This window comes from Mastigoproctus giganteus, chromosome 6 (assembly GCF_048544385.1).
Source record: "Mastigoproctus giganteus isolate SK-2022 chromosome 6, ASM4854438v1, whole genome shotgun sequence".
Taxonomy (NCBI): domain Eukaryota; kingdom Metazoa; phylum Arthropoda; class Arachnida; order Uropygi; family Thelyphonidae; genus Mastigoproctus; species Mastigoproctus giganteus.
The window spans coordinates 61,449,696-61,474,160 of record NC_143580.1 but is presented as its reverse complement, the minus strand read 5'-3'; the positions used below and the strand labels follow the sequence as shown (position 1 = coordinate 61,474,160).

At 35.2% G+C, this 24,465-nt stretch overlaps 1 protein-coding gene across 1 annotated transcript in view; it reads right to left on the bottom strand.

Moving 5' to 3' along the window:
* Nucleotides 1–24,465, bottom strand: part of LOC150084343 (G protein-coupled receptor GRL101-like) — a 129,073-nt gene that overhangs the window by 12,967 nt on the left and 91,641 nt on the right. The window contains exons 12-19 of the mRNA XM_090376190.1: nt 22,563–22,694; nt 22,171–22,290; nt 15,175–15,286; nt 13,155–13,229; nt 5,905–5,976; nt 5,709–5,780; nt 3,941–4,012; nt 402–473 (exon numbers count right to left, since the gene is read on the bottom strand). Coding sequence (XP_090232316.1) covers nt 402–473; nt 3,941–4,012; nt 5,709–5,780; nt 5,905–5,976; nt 13,155–13,229; nt 15,175–15,286; nt 22,171–22,290; nt 22,563–22,694 — 727 coding nt within the window. The remainder of the gene's footprint in view (nt 1–401; nt 474–3,940; nt 4,013–5,708; nt 5,781–5,904; nt 5,977–13,154; nt 13,230–15,174; nt 15,287–22,170; nt 22,291–22,562; nt 22,695–24,465) is intronic.

Genomic DNA, 24,465 nt, shown 5'->3' with positions numbered 1-24,465 from the left:
TGGTGTGAGGTTCTCGACTGTATTGATTAGACTGCAACATCCTTTACAGGCAATATAAATATCACTCAAGATGCCATAAATAATATAATATTAAACTTAAAAGAGATTTTTATCATAATAATTCATAAGATGCAGTGGATGGCTGTTAAAACAGTTCGAATTGCATAGACAATAAAATGGTCTTAACTCTAACAATACTACAAGATTGAATTTACAACGCGTTGCCCTGGTATTGCACTAAAATTTTCACTAAATTGTTGCCTTTATGCTTAAAAGTAACGCTTTTCCCCCTCTGTGGATCAAAAAGGTGATTACATTGAAAAATAACTGTCAAATGGTTAAATAAACATCCATATAATTAATGTTCTTTTATTTATTTAATATCCTGAGAGGTAACTTACAGAATCAGCAGGGATCTTAGTCCCAGGAAGGAATTTCTCGAGATGTTAATAATGCCTTGGTGGCTGAGGTCACTGAAATAAAATTTAAAAGCATTTATATTCTATCACACAACTTTCTGATAAATAAAATTATTTTCGTTGAATATTCGAGATTGAGTACTTACTTTATTGAAATTAAATTAAAATAATCCGTTTCCGGAAAACAAAACAGCCTGAATCTCTAAAATTCCGTTGCATAATCTCAAATTCAGGAGGAACTTCACCACTAGTTGTCTCGGTATTGCACTCCACAATTTAAATAGAAAAGCATCGTTCCAAAGGGATAAGTACATTGCAGTTTATTTAAAATGTACTTAAATGACTAATACATTTCTCCATCTGGAACAGTGCATTATACTGTAGATCACAATGGCCACAGATAAACGCAAACAATGTCCAATAATTATACAGCTTTTCACTCCACAGATTTAGATTTAGATTAAATTCTAACACGAAGTGGTGGAAGAAACATCAGTTTTGGCTAGTGAATCTAATATTGGAGATGACAAATTGCAATCTGTTAGACTTCCTCCCTTCCTTTCTCTTTGGAGTGACTGATATGATTATGATGCAGTCACGCATCTGTTGCTAGAGGAAAGACTTCGAGCATAATTTATACGAACGTGCTATCTTACGTTTCGCGAACGTTGGAGGCAGAATCCATAACGGATATGCTAATGAAAAGACACCATCCTAAGTCTGGCCATAAAATAATTCATATTGAACTAAAAGACAGAGACTACAGCACTAAACTCGAGTAAACATCATCATAATAATGAATTATTACCATAAAACCAACCATGTGTAGCATATAAATTTATCATGTCCGAATTTTTATTTTTATATTACTTCGCTTTTTCTATATTGGTAAAACTTTATATTGCAGTTCTCTGTCTTTTAAAGAAAAAGATGAATACTTTTATTATATTCATAAATTTGATTGTCATACTGATTATTATCAATACCCTTGACTGCTTTGTCTTTGAGTGTTTCTTTACTTGGACACATCTTTAGCAGTAGTCAGCAATCTTCTCTTTTGCGACATCTGTTAAGATGGCGAGCTACAACGTGCCATGTTTATATTTATCTATGTACGTTGGTGGTGCTTTATTTCATCTGAGACAGAGTAGACTAAGAAAGATGCGTGGATAACTAAGAGAAAGAAATCTCACAGCAGGGACCTTAGGTCTTTATGATGGACACCCAAGGTGGACATCCAAGTTGTTTGGCTAAATAAGTACATAGAGTAAAATATAAGAATAGTTACTGAATATTAAATTGGAATATCAACTATATTGTCCACTAATGCTGTGCTCAGCAACTTTTCCCCTTCCAAAGGTCCTCGTAGTTGGTAGAATCGCCGTCCTCTCCACACGAAGAGGAAAAGACACTAGTTCAAGTCCCGTCGATGACGTGAGGAATTTTTATGGGCATTTTTTAGAACGTGGCTGAGTTAGTCGGTCTCAGAAGATGGTAGCATGTTGCTTGCTTCCTGAACTGTACTATAATTTCATTTGTCCGTTGGTCATTCCTAATGGTCCACGTTTAAGTTCGTTTTCCATAGTTCTAATCTATATTGAACCTATTTAATTTGTCCAAACATATTAAAATGTATTTTTTTACTGCATTGTATTTTCTTGTTTAATTCATTAACTAAAGACGGCATTGATAAAACTCGGTTGTCTTTCTGCACAAATTTATTCGGTTTATACGGTTCGCAATAAATTGAAATAAACTTTACACAATCCACACGAACGTATAACATACGAGTGCATGTACGCGAGTTGCGGCAAACAGGTGTGCCGCTGCACACCAGTTGCAGAACACTGCAGTAATGTACTACAGAAGTTTACTTGTTCACCTACGTTTTTTAATAACCTTTTTTAAGCGACTTCCCTTGTGTTTAGATTTTCACTAGTTTAAAGGAACTCAATTTCCTAATTAGCATCTCATAAAAAAGTTATCTCGTTTAGAAGTTGTTATTTATAGCCTGAGTTGTTCTCTTAATTAGCACTTATGTTAATTAGGAAATACCTCTTCCTATTCTTAAAAACATCGTAGTTTTATCAGGATGCTTTGATCACAGTATTAAATTAAAAAAAAAAAAAGGCATTTTCAGCCATTTTAAAAACAAGTTAATATCTTAAAGTAATCTTAAACTCTTCTGGGATGTAACTAACTAGTTTAAAGTGGTTCAGTTTTTATTAATTTAACGCGTCTTTTAAATAGTAGGAAAAAAAATGTAATGTGGAAGAAAATTAATGTTGCTCCATGAATTTTAGAGACGTAGAAAGGAGAAAACAAATCATTAAGAATAAATTCAAAATGAAGGTTGTGAAATGTTCTTCAAAAACTGTCCAAATGCAATTTGTATAAACATCCTTCACCCATAAGGTGGTAAATAATATGGGCAAGTAGAGAAATATGTGTGAATGAGTTGCGGTAAGATATTTATGGAGTTTCATAGCAGTATGATTATCGGTTGAAGTGCCAGTAACTCAACAGATTGAGTCAGTAGTACCTGGCTCGCTTGCCTGGTCTGAATCCCATTTCGAGCTCTATCATGCTGATTATAACTGAAACATATCCACATTTTGAGAAAGCAACACGAATCTATGGCATCTGAGTGCACCGTTGGTGTTCGATAGGCTGGAGGCGATGGTGTTTTGATCCGAGGGCTGTTTTCGTGGCATGTCCTGTGTCCTCTGATTTCCGTCAATCAATGGCTTGATGGAACACTAAACCCTTCTTTCGTCGCCGACAAAGTACAACCCTTTATGATGACAGTGTATCCAGACAGCCCGGTGTCTATTAAGACAACGCTCCATGCCAGAAGGTTATTAACTGGTTTCAGGAATCTGACAACGAATTCTCCGTCCTCTCATGGCAGCCCAAGTCAGCCGATCTGAGCCTAAATGAGCATGTTTGGGACCCACTGGAAAAGAACATTCGATGCTACGACCATCCCACTTGATAAAGTGTGGGTATTACTGGACACATTGAGCATCGCATGGGCACCACTACCACAGGACACTCTGCAGCACCTTGTACAGTTCGTTTCAAGATGGCAAAACATGGCCTGACGAAGGGTTAGGTAGATGTTAATTCAAAGCCAACTCAGTGCTTTTTTTTTGGTAGAATGTAAATAATTATTATTTTGCTGTTTATATATTTATGACATCCATTTTTGGACAGAGTATTCGCACAGTTGTCTACACATCACGTGTTCAAACCTCCACGACGCTGCAGAATAGTCAATAGGCAAAAAATGTAATTCTCGACTTAGACAGCCTCTGTGCAAATTCGTTAAAAGAAGACAATGTCACAATTATTCAAGGGTTTAAAGTATTGATCAACAAGTCTAAACAAGTCACAAGATGTTTGCGATTAACTTAAAGCTTATATTATAAAAAAAACATAAGTCCCGAAGCAACAGTATAAATAAACCTTGCTTCTTAAACATTACTCGAATAAATAATTGCAGGATAAATGAAACTCACAGTGATTTTAATGACGATAATCCATTGAAGGCAAGAGAACCAATCTTTCGAAGAGAATTTCCTCGCAAAAATCTAAAAAAAAAAAAGGTTAAATAAAGATATTGGCCAATTGTGTGTCTTGGAAGCAAAAAATGGATGAAAATGTTAAAGCTCATTAGTATAAAATCTCATTAAAACTTTTTGACAAAACGCTGTATGTTGATTGGTTGCTCAAAGCACTTTTATGGTAATTCTTCACCAAACACAACTTAATTAGTACCTATTTCGAAGTTATCGTTTAGAATTCAAATAAAAACCCCATCGTTCACTAAATAAGTAGTTTATGACAGAAGAAAACGAGCTATAATTCTTAAACTAAGCTCCCTCTAGTGCTATTTCTTACATACAACAAATATTTACCATGAATTGAAGTGTAAAATCTAATTGAGGTGACTTGTGCAACTTTCAATTGCTACTTCTGGAGATACGACACTAGTCTTATCCCGCCTTAGATACATCGGTGTCCTATCCACGAGCACCCTACAATAGGCTTCAGAAGTGAAAGGCTGCATCAAGGATATTTATTAACCTCCTTGAAATGAGAAAATCGTTCACCGGTGTCAAGTGGTTGCAATAGACTCTAGAACAGTGGCCGATTGTTCCTGTTGGTCTGCATCGCCGTTCACTTGTCCACCAGTTGGCTTTACTGCTACCACAATTCCAAAGGAAGCTTTGCAAGTACCGAGGCCCTTAGAAATAATTGTTTTGACAGCCATAGTTTCGTATGATCTCCAACGAGAGGCAGGCCAGTGTTGTAAACACTTGGGTCAAGTATCACGCATGGTTCGTGATCAAGTGCCAGCATTATATTACTGAACTAAATGGCTTTAGGTACTACGATACTTTAGCGAAACTTCTTTAGGTTTTGTTGAATGTACTCGAGGTTAATAACAACAAGAAATACACTGTCCCACCAAAAGTTATGAGACACCTCTGATTGCAGGAAATTGTTTGACTATGAAACGTTCAAATATTTTTTCTAAGATCGTGATGAAGTTTCAGAGGGGAAATGCCTGTGTTCAGGAATTAAACATCTTCAAGTGGACAATTGGTTCTGAGTTGAAGAAATAGGTCATAGGTAACAGTAACAAGTTGAAGGTTCAGATCTTTCTGTATGCCCTACATTGCTGCATACAGAAGTGGTATACATCCTTGTTTTGTGACAATGCTCCAAGTCACAAAACAAGGATCGTGAGTGGTGGTTTGATGAGAATAACATCAGAACGTCAATGGTCAGCACAGAGGATCCATCTCAACCCACTTGAAGATCTTTGGGACGCACTAAAACGCGGTGTACTTTGAGTGAAGTGACAAAGTACACCGCTGAAGTGACAAAGTACACCGAGACGGTGTACTTTGTCACTTCAGCTCACGAATGCTTAAAAGGCAAGGTGGAACAAAATGGCACCAGCCAGCTTTCTGATTGGTGCCATTTTGAAATCTTCTACGATGCATGAAGTTGCTGTTATGGCCAAAAATGGACCAATACCAATTGACACGTGGCCCTGCGGCCTCTGTAGAATTATATATAGAAGTATATTAACGATCAATTAGTGTATATTATTACTGAACTAGATACAATTATATAAATCATTATTTAAATGAAAATTAAAAATTATTATTACATATTTTAGTAATATTACATTAATTTTATATAATGTTTATTATTGTAAAAAGTAATTAAGGACTGTAATTATGAATTAAAATTAACCAAAGCGTAGTTACTTACAACGATCTCAAATTTGCTAGTCCCATAAAAGCGTCCCGGTTAAGAATTTGAATTTTATTCTTCCTGAGATCTCTGTAAGAATAAAGATGCAAACTCAATCACTACAACTGTAAATCCTAAACGAAAATTATATTCAGATTACTGATTGTTAATATGGTAATTGAAAATAATTAAAATTAATTTATGGAAAACTTACAATATTCTGAGCCTCCATAAATTCCTGAATGTCCCATTTTGTATGGTGGTTATGGTATTGAAACTGAGATCCCTGAAAGAATAATTGTTAAAATATTTAGTAAGCGTTTTAAATTCGTGATATTTATTTTCTAAATCCAGCCTTTTTTTTTTCATTTAACTTGTATTTATTCGTATTCGCGCCACCTAGTGAATAAATTTTTGGATTCATGAAGTTTCTAAACAATTGTAATTAAGCTTGAAATAATAATTAATTAATTTCTTACAAATAACGAGAAATTTAGTCCTCTTGCGTGCCAGTGATGCATTAAAGTCTTCTGTAAAACAGGGCAGTTTACTATTATTGTGCAAATTGTTACGTGCATCATAAGAGAGAGAAAAAAGTAAAAAGTATTTTCATAAGCTCGTGTAAGTGATATGCAGAATTATTCTGTGGCTAGTTCAGATTACCAAGTTTTGATAAGGCAATTAAAAAGGAAGTTTAATTAACTTGAAACCAAGCTCTCAGTTTCAGCAGAGCATTATTCTTTTTTTAGTTTCTCGTCAGTGTATTAACATCCAATTTAATACCATTTCTGGGGTTCCTTTGTTTTTCTCATGTGGATGACATCAAGGAAAAGAAAAAATCCATTTTTGATTATTAAATTTTTTATTAATGAAAAGTTTACGATTGTTCCAAAACCGACCACTAATTATTGAACTTAAAGTTCAGAAAATTTTAAGATTTAGGAAAATTCCTTTTATTCCTCACAAATTTAATGAAAGAGGTATTAGGGTAATGGAGGGTTACTTGAATTCAATGCAACGAGTTAAAAATAGGTGGCATTAAAGATCCTTTTTGATCCTGGACTTGAATTTCTGGAGGAATTACATGAATTTGAAGTGGGCTAGTTAGGATATGCATTTGTCATAAGCGTTTACGAGTTTGGAAAAGACAGGGCAAAGGGAGAATTGCAGATACCAATTCAGAACAGTGCCCCTTAAAATATATGTAGAAAAGGAATGTAATCGAAACCCAATGTCTGTGGATTAAAGGTTGGGTCTTTAATCGATTTTATTGCCCTAATATTAAACTCATAGACGCTTATGTTTCATAATCGTCCAGAACCCTTGCAGAGCTTGTGGAGACACTCTAGATGAGGAAACAGTATTTTATGGTAGGGCGGATTTGGGATTTGTACAGATTGGGTAGTCGTTTAGAATAAGAGTAACCAGAAAGCGAAAAAGAAAACCAATTTTTTTTTATACAGACAAAGTAATATTTATTATTTGTTTAACCCAAGAGAGATTAGAAGTCAGGATGATTATGATTAAAATGATGGAAAATAACTAGTTTTTCTTTACTCCACCGGACAATTACTTTGAGATAAGGGTTTGGGGGAGGAGAAATTGTGGTTGATATCTGGGAAGCCGTAGCAGTTTTAAGAGAGCAGAGTTTAACAAACTGGAGAGTGGAATTAATGTACATGTACTATCGCCAGGAAGACCATGGATAATATTTAAGTCAATGGATGAAAGAGCAGAACCTTCGGGAACTCCAGCATGAGTTAAGAAGTTAGAAGACAGTCTTCTACAATTACCTGAAAATTTTGACATCATTCCCTAATATCACTTAGTCGAAGCCATTTTGGAAAATCAAAAACAGCAGTGGTCCAGTTACGGATCCTTGGGGAATAACACACTTCCTAGATTAGCCCAATGTGAAGAAGGACCATTAATCATAACCCTCTGCCTCCTTCCCTGCATCCATCCTGCGCTCCATCTAAGAAGTTTTCCTGTGATTCCAACGTATTCCAGTTTGTTCAGTAACCTCCTATGCAGGACTGAGTCAAATGCTTTGCTGAAATCCAAGTAAACAACGTTAAAATTATTTCTTAATCCAGCTCATGAGTGACTTTGTCAAAATTGCTAACAAGGTTAGATAATCATGATTTTCCTCTTTGCAGAACCACGCTGTGTTTCCTTCAAATTTCTACTTTTATCTAAATGATCCTGTATTTATTGTTTCCACAATTTTCCCTGTCACTGAAGCCAGACTAATCGGTAGTTGCCCACTTAGCCATAATTATCAGAGGGTATTTGGATTCAGAAGAGGTCCCTGTGGATTGGAGATGTCCCAAATTTACAAAGGGGAGGTAAAAAGGTAATATGAATAATTACAGACTTGTCAGATTAACTTCTGTTTCAAGGAAAATAACGAAGTCTCTGGTTAAAGAAGTAATGCGGGACCAACTAGACAGGCATGGATTTTTTAAGGGAGGATCTTATGTGTCCAGTTTGATTGGATACTATGATGCAGTAACAAAGGAACTGGATGCAAAAATAATTTTGATATGATGTATCAGTTTTAAGAGAGTAGAGTTTAACAAACTGGCGAGTGGAGTTAATGGACATGTACAAGGACTGCTGTATAAATTGGAGCAGTGTGGCATTAAGGACAACTTACTGCTCTGGATGAAGGGATGGTTGAATGGGAGAAGACAGAGTAGTTATTAATGGACTTTTCTCTTCGTTGACTGATGATATTAGTGAAGTCCCCAGGGTTCAATGCTGGACCGTGTGTTCTTTTCTATTTTTAATAATGAATTGATGAAGTACAAAGTCATTGCACTTTTTACAAAGCCCGTTACAAGTCATTGCGTCTCCTAAGTCGTTCGCACGTATTTCTCAGCAGGTGAGCAGCAGTCCTCTGGTGATCAATGAAGAAATTTGAGGTTGCTCCCTTGGTTAAACTTTTATAATTATAATAAACGTATATGTTAATGATTAAAATATATACATAAATATCCCTTTATTGGTTTTCACTTTTAGTGTATTTATAGCTGTTTCACTGTTGAAGTCCCAAAACACTTCGGGTTTCAGCTTTTGTTTTTACAGTTTTCTATAACTCTACACACAAACCTATAGTTCTGTGTGTACAGTTATAGAAAACTCTGAAAGCTGCCAAAAATAGTTACGAAATGGTATCTTTAGCGAGACATGGATGCTTCTTCCTTGAGATCGCCAAGTACTCTCAAGTACATCCAACATGAAAAGCTCTTGCCAGGTGCACGACTAATCAACAAAGCTTAGTCGGATTGTTCCGGAAGTTCGTACGAGTGTACCAACCACGTGATGTTTTTGTTAGTGTCCGCGAATGACAGTGAAAAAGTCACGTTTATTCTAAAACTCGTAAGTCAGCAGTGGTATTAACTTAGTTACTGAAAACTCAGAAGTAAAGAACTGCCAGTCCATTCCCACTTCTCACGCCGGATAAAGATGAGTTTATCTGTTCGTGATACGACAAGAAATCAGGTGAACTGTTCTTCGAGTAGATTCCAACGTGTTCTTATTCTTCTACGTGAGATTTTCTTTACTGCACTTCGAATGTAGGGCATTCTGAGCGAGAGTAAAAGCCTTTACGCCTTTACTTCAGGACTTGTTGGCAAGTGTTGGCGAGTTTCGTATAAAATATACTTAGCTTGCTCTTCAGTATGGATTGTTTCCTTTCGATGATGGTATCATTAATGAACTTGGTCCTTTTTTGTTCAATTTTTAAATAAATCTTTCCTAATTAGCATTATGAAAGTACAGAGGTGGGCAAAATAACGGAAACACCTGTGATAAGAGTTACAGGTGTGCACTAATATGGTATTGGGCCACCTTATGCTTTTAAAACAACCTTGTAGTCTACATCGAATAGATTCAAATAAATATTGAATTGTCTTTAGAGGAATATTGGACTATTCTTCATGGATGAATGTTTCAAACTCCTTTAGTGATGAAGGTGAAGGAAATCTCTTCTCACTCTCCTATCTAAATATGCCTACAATGACCCAATAACGTTTAAGTCTGGCGATTGCGCAGGCTATTGGAGATGCTTAGCTTCAGTTTCATTTTGCTTGAACCAAGATTGGACATATCTGGCTGTGTGTATTGGAGTATCATCATTTTCAAAAATGGTATCGTTTGTGGGAAACAATGTTTGCGCCATGATATGAACCTGGTCATTCAGAATATCAGAATAATCAGTCGCAGTAATTCGCCCATTCAGGGTGATTATAGGACCTAAAGAATACCAAGATATTGCTGTACAAACCATTGCTGATCTTCCTCCATGTTTGATGGTTAGAACAAGACAGGATGATGCGCTTCCTTTTGGAATTCGCCAAATTTAAACTCTCTCTCTGATGTTTGAAAAAGTGACTGACGATTCTTCTTAAAATATGACGTTTCCAATCATCAAGTGTTCAGTTTTTGTTCCTTACACCATCGCATCCTCTTTCTAGAGTTACCATCGGTAACGGTGGGCTGACAATAGCAGCTTTGCCACAAATTTCACCTTTATGAAGTTCTCGGCAAACTGGATTGCTGAGACTTGCATTAATTTCTGCAGTTATTTTTGATGCAGTAGTTTTTATGTTCATGAACTTCATCTCATATTGTGGACATATTCCGCCATCACTGGACTGTGGTCTGTTTATCCACCTGATGAAGGTCCACACTACAAATAACATACTTCTCCTTAGGGAATGGTGGCTATTTAATTGAAGTGCAAGACCTATGCAACTTGGTGACTTGTTTCACGATATTATGGGTAATATATATTTTACCAAACTTGATTTTCCTTAAGCTACTCATACAAATTAACGATTTTATCAATTCATATACAGTAATATTTAACTGTATATAAATACCCAGGGCTATTTCACTTATTTTTAAGTTTAGGCTATATATCCTCTGAACCCTCTTCATTTTAGGGCTGCAATTTTTGCATTTGATGTTAAAATTCGATGAGTATTACAGTTTATAAATTAAAATTTTGCTGCCTAAAAGCTGAGCTTGCGTTGGCTTAATTAACTTTTGATTATTTGAAATAACAACATTGAAAAGAAGATTGTTAGGGAGGAAATACGAACGACCTCCTAATTGTTTTTATTAGAATTTCGGACTAATGCTCTTATCAAATATAATAATCCTTTGGAGTAAGGAAATAATTATTGTATTTCCAAATAAAAAAACCCATTCCATTATTGAACAATTCATTCTGCATTTCTTAAATCCCCAAAGGGAAAATCTTTAGATAAAGTCATAAACAGGATTATTTGATCATGCCTTAGGGAATTTGACATTTCTTTTACATCAATTTCTTTCTTAACATAAACAGTACGAAGATTACTTTTAATATTAATGGGAAAGAAATAACAGTTTGAATTTCTCGATGACTTCAGTGATTAATACTCATTCTTAAAAGAAAGTGTAACTAATGTTGGCACTTGTAAACGAAGTTACCTCTGAGTTCTCTATTAGCTAAAACGCAGCTGTTTCTATTAAGATTTTTTTCACTGTTTGAATCGAAAGAGAAATCTTCCAGCTCACTGAGTTGGAAGCTTTCTGGGTTTAAACTTTCGATTGATTTTTTAAAAAACCAGTCTAAATATTTTATTGACGACAGTGGTTCTGTTGTAATCCATCCTTATTATGTAATCCAGCTAATTCCAATTGCATATAAAAGTACGTATTCAAGAAGATTACGTATTTTCTTTGCATTTTACAGAAAGTTAAAACTTAGCGCATTGGTGTCCAACTAAATAAAAATGGAAAGCATCTTAATGGAAAATTGAAAACAAAAAGTAATTATTTTCATATATAACTTAGTTTTCTCTTTTAATGTTTAAAATCGTCTCCATTTGATAATTAAAAGAGTGAAGGATTGCTGCTAAGTGCATCGATCTCATATTGTGGAGGAATTTCATCACGAGTTGTCTGAGTGCGCTACGTACTTTAAATAAAAACACTGCTCCAATGGAAAAGCATATTGCTATTTATATAAAAATATGCAATTCAATTCTTCTTTTTGTTTAAAGCATGCAGTGCAATACCGGGGCAACTCATCCCCATACAAACGCAAAAACTTCATTCAAATGAAAAACTGTGATTGGTTCATTCAAAGCACTGATATTTTGGTTCGAATCTTAATGGAAGGAATTTTTATAAGATCTTACTCGTACCTTGACCAAGTTAGTCGGTCTCGCGCGAGGACTCCTCAGGTTTTTCATCCAGCAAAACAGACATAACCCAAAGAATACTAGAAGTAAAACAGAACATACTGAACGCCTCATGCTTCAGCGGCCTTGGCGCCTAAAGTTAAACAACTCAACTTAACACACTCACTATGTGCCTATTTTTCGTACCCCATTGTATTTTTCCTTTTTATTCTTTGGGAAATATTATCAGTCTCATACCTAAAGATTCATCCATCCGAGTACATCAAGATCCACATGTCTGTGATGTTCATTGTTAAAGGGAGCTCACAAACCTCATATTAATGATCCTACGTTCTCTATACATTTCAAGATCATGGTAAGTTCTTTATCAACCAGTTTGCATCTTCGTAAACATCAGAATAGTTCCAGGTCTTCTGAATGAGTTACGCCTGGTTGGTTCCAGATAGTTAATTAATTCGGGGATAAATAATTTCGTCAGATAAGTAACCTTGAAGCACTGAGATGAAAGTTTTCCAGGAGCTGAATTAACAAACCCCAGCAATACATTATGAGAGGCTAGTAACGATGTATACTTAATACTTCAGTCGAGGTCTCCTTAATTTACATACAAAATAAGGTGATTCATGAAACATTTTCTTTATATAATTCTCTTGTATAAACTATAAGGAAAAGAGAAGGAACCCCATGAAGTAATTGAAATCAGTAAATATAAGAAAAAGAAGGCTTTTTTAGCTGTGAATACCTTGAAATAAATTTTATATTTATTCCTTATAAGCGTTTAAAATCATATACGATATTATTATATACATGCAGAGGAGTTAAATTATATTCTGGGTGAGTTTGGTTTTAATTTCGAAGCCTCAGAAACTCGGAATCTTGAACATTAATAATTCTGATAACTGGAAGCCATAGATGGTTGCGACGTCTGGTGTCAGCAAATGACTTTTTTGTTTTATCTGTCTTTTGTAATATTATGGTTGTCTCTGCCTGAATCAGTATGGTTGCGTAAGAGAAAGAAAATTGGAGTATTATATCGCTGATCTTTTCAGTAACATTCCAGGTCATTGCATTCATCTAAACAACAGGACATCGTTAGTTTGGCTTATGGAATTCAGGATTTAAGATGAAGTCTCTTGTTATACTCGTAAATGCTCCTTTGCTTCTTAAAGATTAAATTTTATTTATAAATTTTAACAAATCAAAATCACGAGAATAAACTTCATTTCATTGAACATAATGGGATGGTTAGTATTTCTAGACTTACAAATATGTAACTCGTTGAAGTCCCATGAACATGTTTTCCTGAAGGACCGGACCAAAAAGATTCCGTTGTAAAATTCTGCAAGGCAATATCGAAGAAAACAAAATATTAATTCATGTCATTTTATATCCTTTTAAATTTAAATAAAATAAAATAATTTACATTCCTAGGTCTATCAGGAGTGACGCAACCTCAGAGTGGAATTCCCTGGCTGCTGGGGAAACAAATATGTGACTTATTACCCACCGACTACCTCATCTTCAGCACCTTCACGAAGCTGAAGATGAAATAGTCGATAGGTGACAGTTCGAGACTGTCGGATGGATGCTGCAGCACTACTTCTGCAGTCGATCCTGTAGTATGCTGAGTCCGCTGGTGATCTCATGTATGGTTACAAGACGATTGGCCAAAAACTGACTGTTGTTTTACTAACGCTCTGTGCTTTGCGGTCGAGGCAGATCCTGAGCTCTGAACTTCTGGACTAACATGGCAAGTAGTAAACGGTGAATTTCAAGAGAAGTCATAAAATTCACTTCTCTACCAGAATATTAGAGAAGTAATATCCCTGTATACGAACGCCTCTTGAATCTAACTGGAATGGTTCTATGCAGGTCTATTGCAAGACTTTTAAGCACCCGGATGCACAGGAAATGCTGCCTCCCCACTACCTGATAGGATCCCATTGATACTATTCATTTTGCCATCCCTGAGAGCTGGCGCTTTGGATGCGGTCGCTTCAAGGCTCCCGTCTTAACAGACCTCTGGTTCTATGCATTAATAATGTATTAGATACAGTGCTGTAGTATATTGATAAAATATTTGGAGAACCGAGTGAATACACGGGTAGAAACAATTAGAAAATCACAGAATGCGCAAACTATGTCATTGTAAATATTAGAGTGAAGTAATTGCTAGCTTTATTGGATTATGGCCATCAGCAGCGAAGTACTGTAAACTTTTTTTTTCGGAACAGTTTTTGTAACCTGTGATACAGCGATAGAATCAGTTGTTGAGGACTCAGCCCAACGTCTTATTGACCAATTCTGCGTTTTGGGGTTGAGCGTTGTCATCCATCAGAACCAACTCTTCGCAGGCAATATCAGCATAGGGAAGGCTATGGGTAGCAAGATCTCATTTCATGAGGCCCGTTATTTGCAATGTTTGAGGTTGGGAAAATAATAGACTGATTTTGTCCCATATCAACAATCCAGTTCCATCGAACTGTGTTTCTGTACGTACATAGGGCTGTTTCGGATTTCTCTTTCCCAGAACGCTGGGACCCGACAAGAAACCAACTGGAGGCTATACCTGAATTCATCTGTGAAGAGGACTTGCGCTGTTCCTCGTCAGTCCAATTTACAATATTCCAGTGCCCACATCCATTTGACCCTTCGATGTCGACACAATGGAACATACAATAGGTGTTCTCAAAAAAAAAAAAAAAAAAGTCCAGACGATTTCGGATAGTTTAGGTTGATATGCATATCTCTTGTTGATGGTCTACAACACTGATCTGGATGCCCATGAATGGTCTAGAGTCTCTTGGAACCGATTTAACAACCAATTCGATGACTTTGGTCCATCCTGCCTCCAGTCTCCTGAGAGTCCTTTCAAAGCAGTAGCATCAGCAGATCCGTTTGAGCAGTTCAGATGCTTCGCTATGATATTTTAAAACGGCCGCACAGCTCAATTTGCATATTCTAGGCCTGTATTTCTTGAAGAACTGAGCAGTGGCAGCTGCACTCGAATCTGCGAATGCACTTTCATTACAATCACAATATATATTGATGAAGCAGATTGTTCAGTCATCTGTGAATTGTTTTGACCAATGTGGATTCAATGTCAAGCGAAGGCATTACCACTAAGACTGCAAGTTGTAATGATCTTTCTGGAAACTGACCACATTCATCCTACTTGAGTTCATATTTTTTGGAGCATTAAAATAAGGAAAAAAATAATGTAGTTAATTAATATTTACCATTACAGTTTCTTTTAAACAACATAATAAAGAAGGCTGACTCACACACGGGATATTTCCGATTCTATTTTTTCCGGTACTGCCATCAAAGTCAGTGCAGTGCAATTGATGGTGATGTCAACACACAAACACCTCTCTTCCTGAGAACACTGGAAAGCTGAAAGATTCCAAAGAATGACCTTTGTCAATCCATTAAGAATGTTTAGATTAAACATAGTATATTAATAATGTATTATATAAATTCCAAAGCAACCAAACTACATGAAGTACAAAATGTCAACCATTTCAATATTACTTCTTATCACAGACTCAGCCTGATGGGACTCGAGCTTATCCTGATGGGATATTTTTATTTCTATTCCCCTAATTTCGGGAAATTAGAGGCCAATCATTGGATTTTTCGAAAGTGCAACCTTCTAATTAATCTGTCCAAGTCTAAATTAAAAACATCAATTATTAAATGCTTCTTGAATAACCTTTATATTTCTTAAAAATAAGCTTTTTTATGGGAGAAATATTTAAAATTAGCTAGCTGATCAACAACTTCTAATCCAGTTTTCAACCATTACTTATGAAAATATTCTCTTTTTGTTTATGACTATAATTATATAAAAAAAAAACAAACTTATCTTGGCCTTCTAAAATTTCTTCATGCGAAAATTTTCTACTTAACTCCTATTATTACTGGTCATCATCCCAACGATGATTCATTTGCATAATGACCGTTTAAAGAAATGGCGTAATAAGAAGCTCATCTTTATTATGAAGATCTTATTATCGAAAGATTCATGGCTCAAGTTAGGCACATTACGACATCAATCTGAGAGAATATTACCAATAAATTTTAAACATATACAGGTCATGGACAGAATTATGGAAACACTCAGTGACATTGTGAGAATGGCTCATAAAAATTGTTAAAGTCATTGACAGGATTCAAACTAGGGTCTTTTCCACCCGGTGTGGGGATAGCGGCGATTCTACCAACTATGGTACCCACGAGGGCTCTTGTAGATTCTCATTCCGTATCAGTGCCATATTGGCTAGTATTTAGGTGTTTCCATTATTTTGTCCAGATACTGTACAAATCTGAAGACGGAATCTAAAGGATAGATACACTATTGTAAGAATTTAACACCCAGGACAGGTTGTAGATGAATATGAATGAACTCTTTCCTCTTTGGTACTTCGCGTTTTAATTTTAGTGTTTCATCAATGTCGGCCCAGTGAGTACAGAAGGTTGAATTCTAAAGGAGAATGGGTCTCGTCCTCAACCTAGCAACAGTAATTTTATTTCTAGTTAATGTCCAAGCTTTCTTTTGAATGTAGAAGAGATTGATAGTTGTAAATACTTCTGGGAAATATTTCACCCCATCCGGAACACCACTCAACTATTTGTGCATCCCATTTTTCTTTTCAGTAAGATAGACTTGTCTGTTGAATATTCTGCCGAACCTGAATATTTTTTTGATATTAATAAATAAAGAAAATAAGATTTTTTTTCTCTTCCAACGTTATCCAAAACAAGCTCCACTTTTCAAATAAATTCAGCAACAGCTGCTAGTAAACGAGTTTTTTCCCATTCCATTAATTAGGCTCTCGAAATATCCGGCAATTTGGACTGAAATTAATAAATCATTGATAATAAAAACAGGCTGAGAAAAGCAGTGCTAAAACTCTTTAAGTAATTTGCGTACATTTTATAGTTACCGTATTTTTTGGACCATAAGACGCACCAAGATATTTTAAATATCGTGTGTCTTATGGTCAAGAAAAATGCTTCGCTATATACAAGTTTTCCGGTACTTCCATCTTTAAAGATGGCAAAACCAGAAATGTAACATTTATTTTTTTTTTCTTGCTCTTTAAAATAAAAGCTCTCCTTCAGTTTTTATTTTAAAGAAAAAACTACCATATGGAAAACTTCACTAATGCATAAAGTGGTTTTCGAAGTGGATAGATTCATTGAAATATAACTTGTGAAGTTCCCCAGCTCGTGATCATTTTTAAATTTCCTCATCTAGGTCCCAGCATAATAATAATTTCTCATTCCTGGGAAACCTTCGGTGCCTATCGAGACCCGGTCAAGATGGGGAGGGATTCTGAAACTAAGTAAACTGCCGAGAGTAGATCCTAGAAAACGCGTTGTTTCAGTACTTGGAGAACCATTAAATTTCAAGATGCATGGTAATTCTAAAGCATTTTTTTGAGAAAACAAAAACTGCGTCATATAGTCCAAAAAATACGGTACCGTATAAAATGTACCGTATAGAGAAAAAATAAAAAGCACCGTATAGAAAAAAAAAATAAAACTGTATGCCTTTGTTTTTGAAGTAGCTTACTTGCATTATCAGGCACAATTTTCTCGGCATTACAATCATATGCATTGAGTGTCCAGTTTATTAGCTGCACCGACTTGCATATGTCCGAGACAGTGAGAGATCATTCAAAGACAAACGCATGTGCAGATTAAGTAAACAAAGAAATTTAGCCGAAACATCACCTCAGTAAAGAAATAACTGATGAAAAGGACAAGATGGTGTAAAACCTAATTGATTCGGTTGAAGTCGACACAAGCACTTCCATCTTAAAAGAAAGAGAACGAAAAGACATCTCATTGAAGGAAAGTAACCCACAAATGCGACTCAGAAGTTACAAAATTTAATAGTTGGTCTATGGAGGATTAACAAAGTCAGAGGATTAACAATCATTAAACTTAAGAGCAGAGGGACCCAATAACCTGAAGCGAGTCAACGGAAGAATTCACTAATTGATGTTATTGGGTGATGTTCAGAGGAAGGGACCAAACAGTACAAAGATAATCCAGGGAGTACTTCGGACGCGAGTTCAGACAATATTTCCAATCAGCAGTAATTAATACTAATTGCATTTAAAGAAATGGAACAGCTTTGTCTCATGGAAGACTCCCGAAGACATCCAGATCATACCAAGTATTCTAAAAGCACAAGAAATTGTATAATTGGACTTTTAGAAGCCTCAAGTCCTTGCGTTACTACCATTATTAATTATATAGGCATACGTGAAGAGATATTTGTGAATATAATTCTGAAAATGTTTAAAGCCGTTAATGTATATAACAAAGAACGGTGTTCCAAGAGTAGAACCTTGTGGGGCGCCAGTAACAACTGTAAAAGAAAATTAAATGCGATTGAAGCAGACGATTTATAAGTGAAATGAAATAAGACAATGGTGAGAAAATGTCATTGAGGTCAAGTCTATGAAAAGGAGTAGGCAGATGAAGGTGAATGAAGCCAGTTTTAATGATTAAAAGGAACTGCCATTGAAAAATGGTTCCAGAAACTTTTGGAGAGTATATTAATAATCATAGTAGATTTATAATTAAGGTAGGTAGATTTAAGTCCAACTTCGACAATATGAGCTTTCTTGAGGGCCATTGGATAATAATCATGAAGTAAACAAAGTTGAAAAAAATTGTAAGGAGAGGAGAAAAGAACAATTTACAATTCTTGTAAATAATTATGAGAAAGGAGTTCAACCCCAGCGAGATGCCATCTTTAATAACAGAAATAGCTATATTAACATCCTCTGCACCAAAATTGATGGAACTATACAGACTTGGAAGTTAAGGAGAAGATTTAAGCCAAGTATAAATCTGGACAAAAGTCTGGACAAACAAATTAGTGTTGTCAGCAAGTCTTTCAACTGGATGTTCTCATGAGAAATGAGTGGATACTCAGACAGTATTTTATGTTCATAAAGCTCAAACTGTTTTAACGGTAGACCTGATAACTTAGATTCAATGCAGAACACAACGAATACAGATGAGAAGACTTGCAGGAAACAAAATGTTTGCGAGATTTATTTTTGTTATTTGTGATTAAGTTATGGATCATCCACGTCAGAAAACCCAATCGAAGTGGAAAAAGGGAATAAAACTCTTAATGGTATTGAAAGGAGCTTTATAAATAAATTGTACATGGACGAGGTGATGGAGGACATTTTGATGGAATCCCAGTCTTATGCTATAAAACAAATTAAACGACTAGAGCGGCTGTATGAAAGCAATGGCAATTTTTAATACGTTATCAATAGTAACATAATAAATACACTCATACTTGTGTAATAAACTAGAACTAGATTAAAGAAGTGGAACACAGAACTAAGTTTTAATAATTCTTTACTTGTCCCTAAACAGTGTGGAAGCTTCTAAGGTGATATTATATGGTGGAGAATATTCTCGTGGCATAGAAATTGTGCCTACTGTTCAATTTGCAAGTGAACAAAATGGCACTAAATACTGCAGGTTCGTATCTGGCTCCAACATGAAGCCCCACAAGTTTCCTCATCAGGCCCATTTTTATAAAACATCATGGTGATTTATCTGAACACTTATAACAATTAAAAGTACCATTAAATTCCACTGGCGACCGAATTTTAATGTATAAATGGTTAACTTGACGAGACATGTCACCTTCCAATTATGTCATTGCCCAATGGGTTTGAATTCTGTCAAAATGGGAAGAATTTGTAATATACAGTGTATATTTTAATTCTGGGCTATTCTGGGTTATTCTGTCTCATTGCATTCCAGCCATGCCCATCCCCATTACGCTGCTATGAAGACATTCAGTTACTTGCGAAATAAATCGGCATGTGTGTGCTATATTGAAGTTTCTTGTTCAACAAATACATTTTGTTTCGACTCCACGAATGAATTCCACGATTATTTTCAAGTTGTCCAAGAGTTCGCTACATCAAGCATAATTTCATAATCCTGTTGGCAGTGATCAGCCATTTCGCATCCAATAGTTTTCTAAGATTCCTTTTTTTTTTGTTAATCTTGGCAGGAATTTACAGCTGTGACATATCCACGGTAACTGGATCCAGGCTCAGGCCTTTGACCGAGAATTACACGCTGCAACTTTTCCGTAGTTGTAGAAACCCTCTCCCTTTCCTCATCAATTATTATAGTCTCATCCTTTCAAAATGTCCTCCAATACTGCACTTGATATTATTGCGAGCGCTTCTGTTGGACTTATGTGCTATCAAGGTGTGTGTCTAGCTTTCCCTGTGATCATGTTTAAAGTATTCTCATTTGATCCGAGGAAATTTAGATTTGCATTTATATGAAGTTGCGAGAGTCCATGGATTTATGATTATATGATTCTTTGTTGACAAAAAGTATAAAGCAAATACAATACACACACAAGAGCGTATACATGGTAGGTACTGGTCACTTAATCAGCAATAACCTGATAATGCTTGGTGCTCAGGATTCAGATCCCATAAGACAAAATCAATTGTAAAACCGATTCTGTTTAATCCTCCCTACATAACAAATAGTCGGAAGTCGGACCATCATCTCTTCCAGATATGTTGACTGTCCTCTTTAAAGTATTAATCAGTTAAATTGAGTCGCAGTAGTGACCAGTATTCATTTGGAATCCAATAATTACACACTTTTTCAGTGTCCTTAGAATCTAAAGCATATTAATTTCGTACTTTCAATTCGCTGTGTGGTGTACCAACCCAAAGCTTTGCATCCCATTAAGTTATTTTATGTTTTCTCTCTTTCCCTGGAGCAAGCCTTTCTGTGAGAAAGGCTTGCTCCTCTGGCATCTTCCGAAGCAAACCAAACTTCTACTCCTCTTCCCAAGAAAATCAAATTTTTCATCCGGCGAAACAGGAAAACCGATCAAATAATACACCAATTTACGGACACAGTACATTGACACCTCATATCCTTGGTTCAGTTTTTAGTTCTGAAAACATTTTTACTTCAGGACACTAACCAGGAACTCATCTTCAACTACAAAACAACAACAAAAGAAAAGTATCCAAAGAACAAGAATATATATATACGCAAATATCATTCTGAGAGCTCATCTTGTGCTAACCTGTAAAGCAGTGGTTCTTAAATTTTTTTCGGGTCACTGACCACTTTGAGAATCCCCAGAATAATTCAAGTAAACATAACACACATTTTCTTAGATTTTATTTCAGTGCATTGGAGATCGATTTCCTTCACTATATTGGAGATTCATTCGTTGAATAAAAAAAAAGGAAACTTTAATTCTACTGGAAAATCAATACCTTAAAACTGGCGGTGGTGGCACTGTCCAAGTGAGGGTCCTCTTGAAAATTACGAACTCCCGTTAATTGATTGCAAAATTACAGATAAAAAAATCTTTAATTTTCTGTGCCATCCTAAATATAGACAAATTTTTATTGTTTTCAGTGGATCCGTGCACCAGGTACACGGATCCACTGAAACCCATCCATGGACTCCCTAGGTGATCGTGGAACACAGGTTAAAAGCTTTTGCTGTAAAATAAAAACAACAACATCATCTCAATTCGGTGAAGAAAACAAATCATATATTTACCACTTTCAATGATTGTCCCAATTAAAAGATCAAGCTTGAAACAACTGAAAAGTGTTCTCTTGTGTGAATGACTTTCATTTTTAGCTTTAGTTGAAACATGATTTAACTTGAATATGTCGGAGGGAAAATGTGGTATAAGATCAACAAGGTGAGATGGAAAAGATAAGACCAGTGGAGAAATGGTTTCATTTTTCTCCAATGACATCGAGTTTTTTTTAAAGACTGGTTATTGAAAAAATGAAGGGCGTTCTCTTAATATATAAATTAGGCAACTAAGCTGCCTGATTAATCATTAGCTGTCTTCTCTCCTGCCGGTCAATAAAACAAAACTGGGAGAGGGACTCATTTAATATTGGACACTAATATTAGCTACCTTCTGAATGATCTAAGTAAGAAATTTCAACCACTCGCACTCATACAAGGACTCAGTACAAAACGCATTAAGGCCAAAAAACATCAAAGCCTTCATTTTGGAACTCTAGTCAAGGGGATCCCTGTATATGTCTTTAAAACTAGAAGAAGAAGATACCTCAGTAGTTTATTTCCCAGAAATAAACTGAAGTATCAGCATTTTTGTTACGATTTGCAGAATATATTCAAAAATAAATTTCATGTTTATCTTTAAAGACATCACCGTATTGATCTTCACAAGCCACAGATAGAAACAGACTTACGGCAGCCTTCTTCATCCGTCCATGAATGCAAACAGTCGATTTTTCTGTCACATAGGAGCGACTTGTCCACACAGTAACTGTTTGTACACTTCACTTGATCAGCTGAGCATGTCCAACTATCTGCAATGAAACAGTATTACGCGCATGTCATTCATCAATAAGAGGAGGCACGTAACATTCTCAGAAAAGCTAGTATAAAAAATGAATCGAATTTTAACATAATCATCATTAACCTAATCGTTTTACATACATGTACGATCTCTTGCATCATTGGTGTAAATCATGATCAATAACCAATGGATACTCTAATATAATTTCTTTTGGAAGGTATAAAGAAAAGCTACAACACTGTAATTAAAAACACCATGAAGTATAAATGGAAATTCATTTACCACAGTTGCGAAGATGGGACAGATCTGCACATCCTTGTCGGTTGTTACTCGTCACATAACACTGCAAAGACTTGCTGATACACTGACCATTCTCACATCGGAACTCTGTAGGTGAACACTCCTTAAAATTGTCTATAATTAAAATTCATTACACTTAAGTTTCTTACACATATATTTCATGACCAGTAGTATACATTATTAGATTATTTTTACCTTATTTCAGAGTAGAAAAAGTATTACAAAAAATGACCAGGTTCTGTTATTATTTTATAATTATTTAGTCCATCCTCTGAAGGTTACTTCATAATCATTAAAACTTTCAGTTTTTATTATTATTATAAAAACAGATTCGTTCCTCTAATTGTTTTCCCTAATTTGTTCCCAGAGAATAATTGAGATCTGAAATTGTAACATCTAGAGCCATTAGCAGCTGACAAAAAAATGTCTTTTCGTTACCTAGGTGATGACTACCCTTCCCCCTAACGGAGACTTCAGTCATTGTTTGCTGTAGTTTATAGTTTTTGGAGTTGTTTTTTTGTTTTTTTTTCTACAAAAAGCTAACAGGTTAGAATATAAAAAGAAGTAATTATTTCTTCAAAAAAATCTCGTCTCGGTTGGCTTAGACTCTTCCTGGTTACATGATTTTGCAATTTCATTTCATATAATTACATCGAAGAAAGAGTTTCTTTTCTTTCTCTCACGAAAGTGGAATTAAAAGTATCTGTATTTTTTTTCTCCTTTAGGTGACTCAGGAGACTTTGACAAAATCGTTTACAAAAAGCGATATTCGTCATGAAACATTTAAAATAATTTTTAAGTATGAAAAGCATTGAAAAATTAAATTTACATTTATTTTTAAAAAGCTTATTAGATTTTGAAAAGATATTAGGCATAAAATATAAATATATTCAAAAACCTTTTTTATTAATTTATACTGTAATATAAAATTCCTAAAACACTAAATATCACAAATTGGTGCAAATTATGCTATTTAGTGTTGTTTGCTCAGTGTTTCGGAACAACAGCCATCATGTTGAACCATGGATGGTTCAGTTTAGCAGAAATCTTGTTGCTATGGTTCAGTTTAGGAGAAACCTTGTTGCTATGGTAACTTGTTTCTACCATGGATGGTTCACTTGAGCAGAAATCTTGTTGTTATGGTAACTTGTTCTCGCTACGTCACTTATGATTTCATTTCGTATAATTAAATTAAGAAAGCCGTTTTTTCTGATACTAAAATGGAATGAAAAGAAACAATCGTTTACAAAAGCGATCTTTGTAATGATTTGGTAATCATTCAAAATGATTTATTTAAAATATCTGAAAGCTTAACTTCTTTTGTTGATCAAGATGCGATTTAATGCTTGGAGGAAAAAAAAACTTGGAACATATTACGAATTTATTAATATTCGGACTCTTCTAATAAAATCGAATGTCCTAAGCAAGCTGCTAAGCTGTAAATAAAACTGTCCATTAGGGCCACTCGATAATTTCCTCATCCGATGAAATCCTCATCTTTAATTTGAGTGTGTTGCTGGACGAAAAACCTGAGTTTGTGGTGGTAGGGACCTTGCTCATCTTAGAAGTCTAATTGAATACATTATCGTATATAAATCTTAGTTTTTATAAACAAAAGTTGAATATTTAAATGTTTATTAATTTTTTAGAAACCAAATTTATCTAAAAGACTTGATAGTTCATAGATGCATTAGAAATGTGTTTTTCTTGAAAATCTTAAACTAATTAACTTTTCCTTACTTTTCAAATGATGCGTGAATATCCCCTTACTTTACGATATGCAGGAAAAAAGAAAAACGAAACTGAAAAGAGATCTAAGCTGTAAAAATTAGTTCCCCAAGAAACTGGTTTTCATCCCGAAAAAATCAACCCAACCTTAGAAACA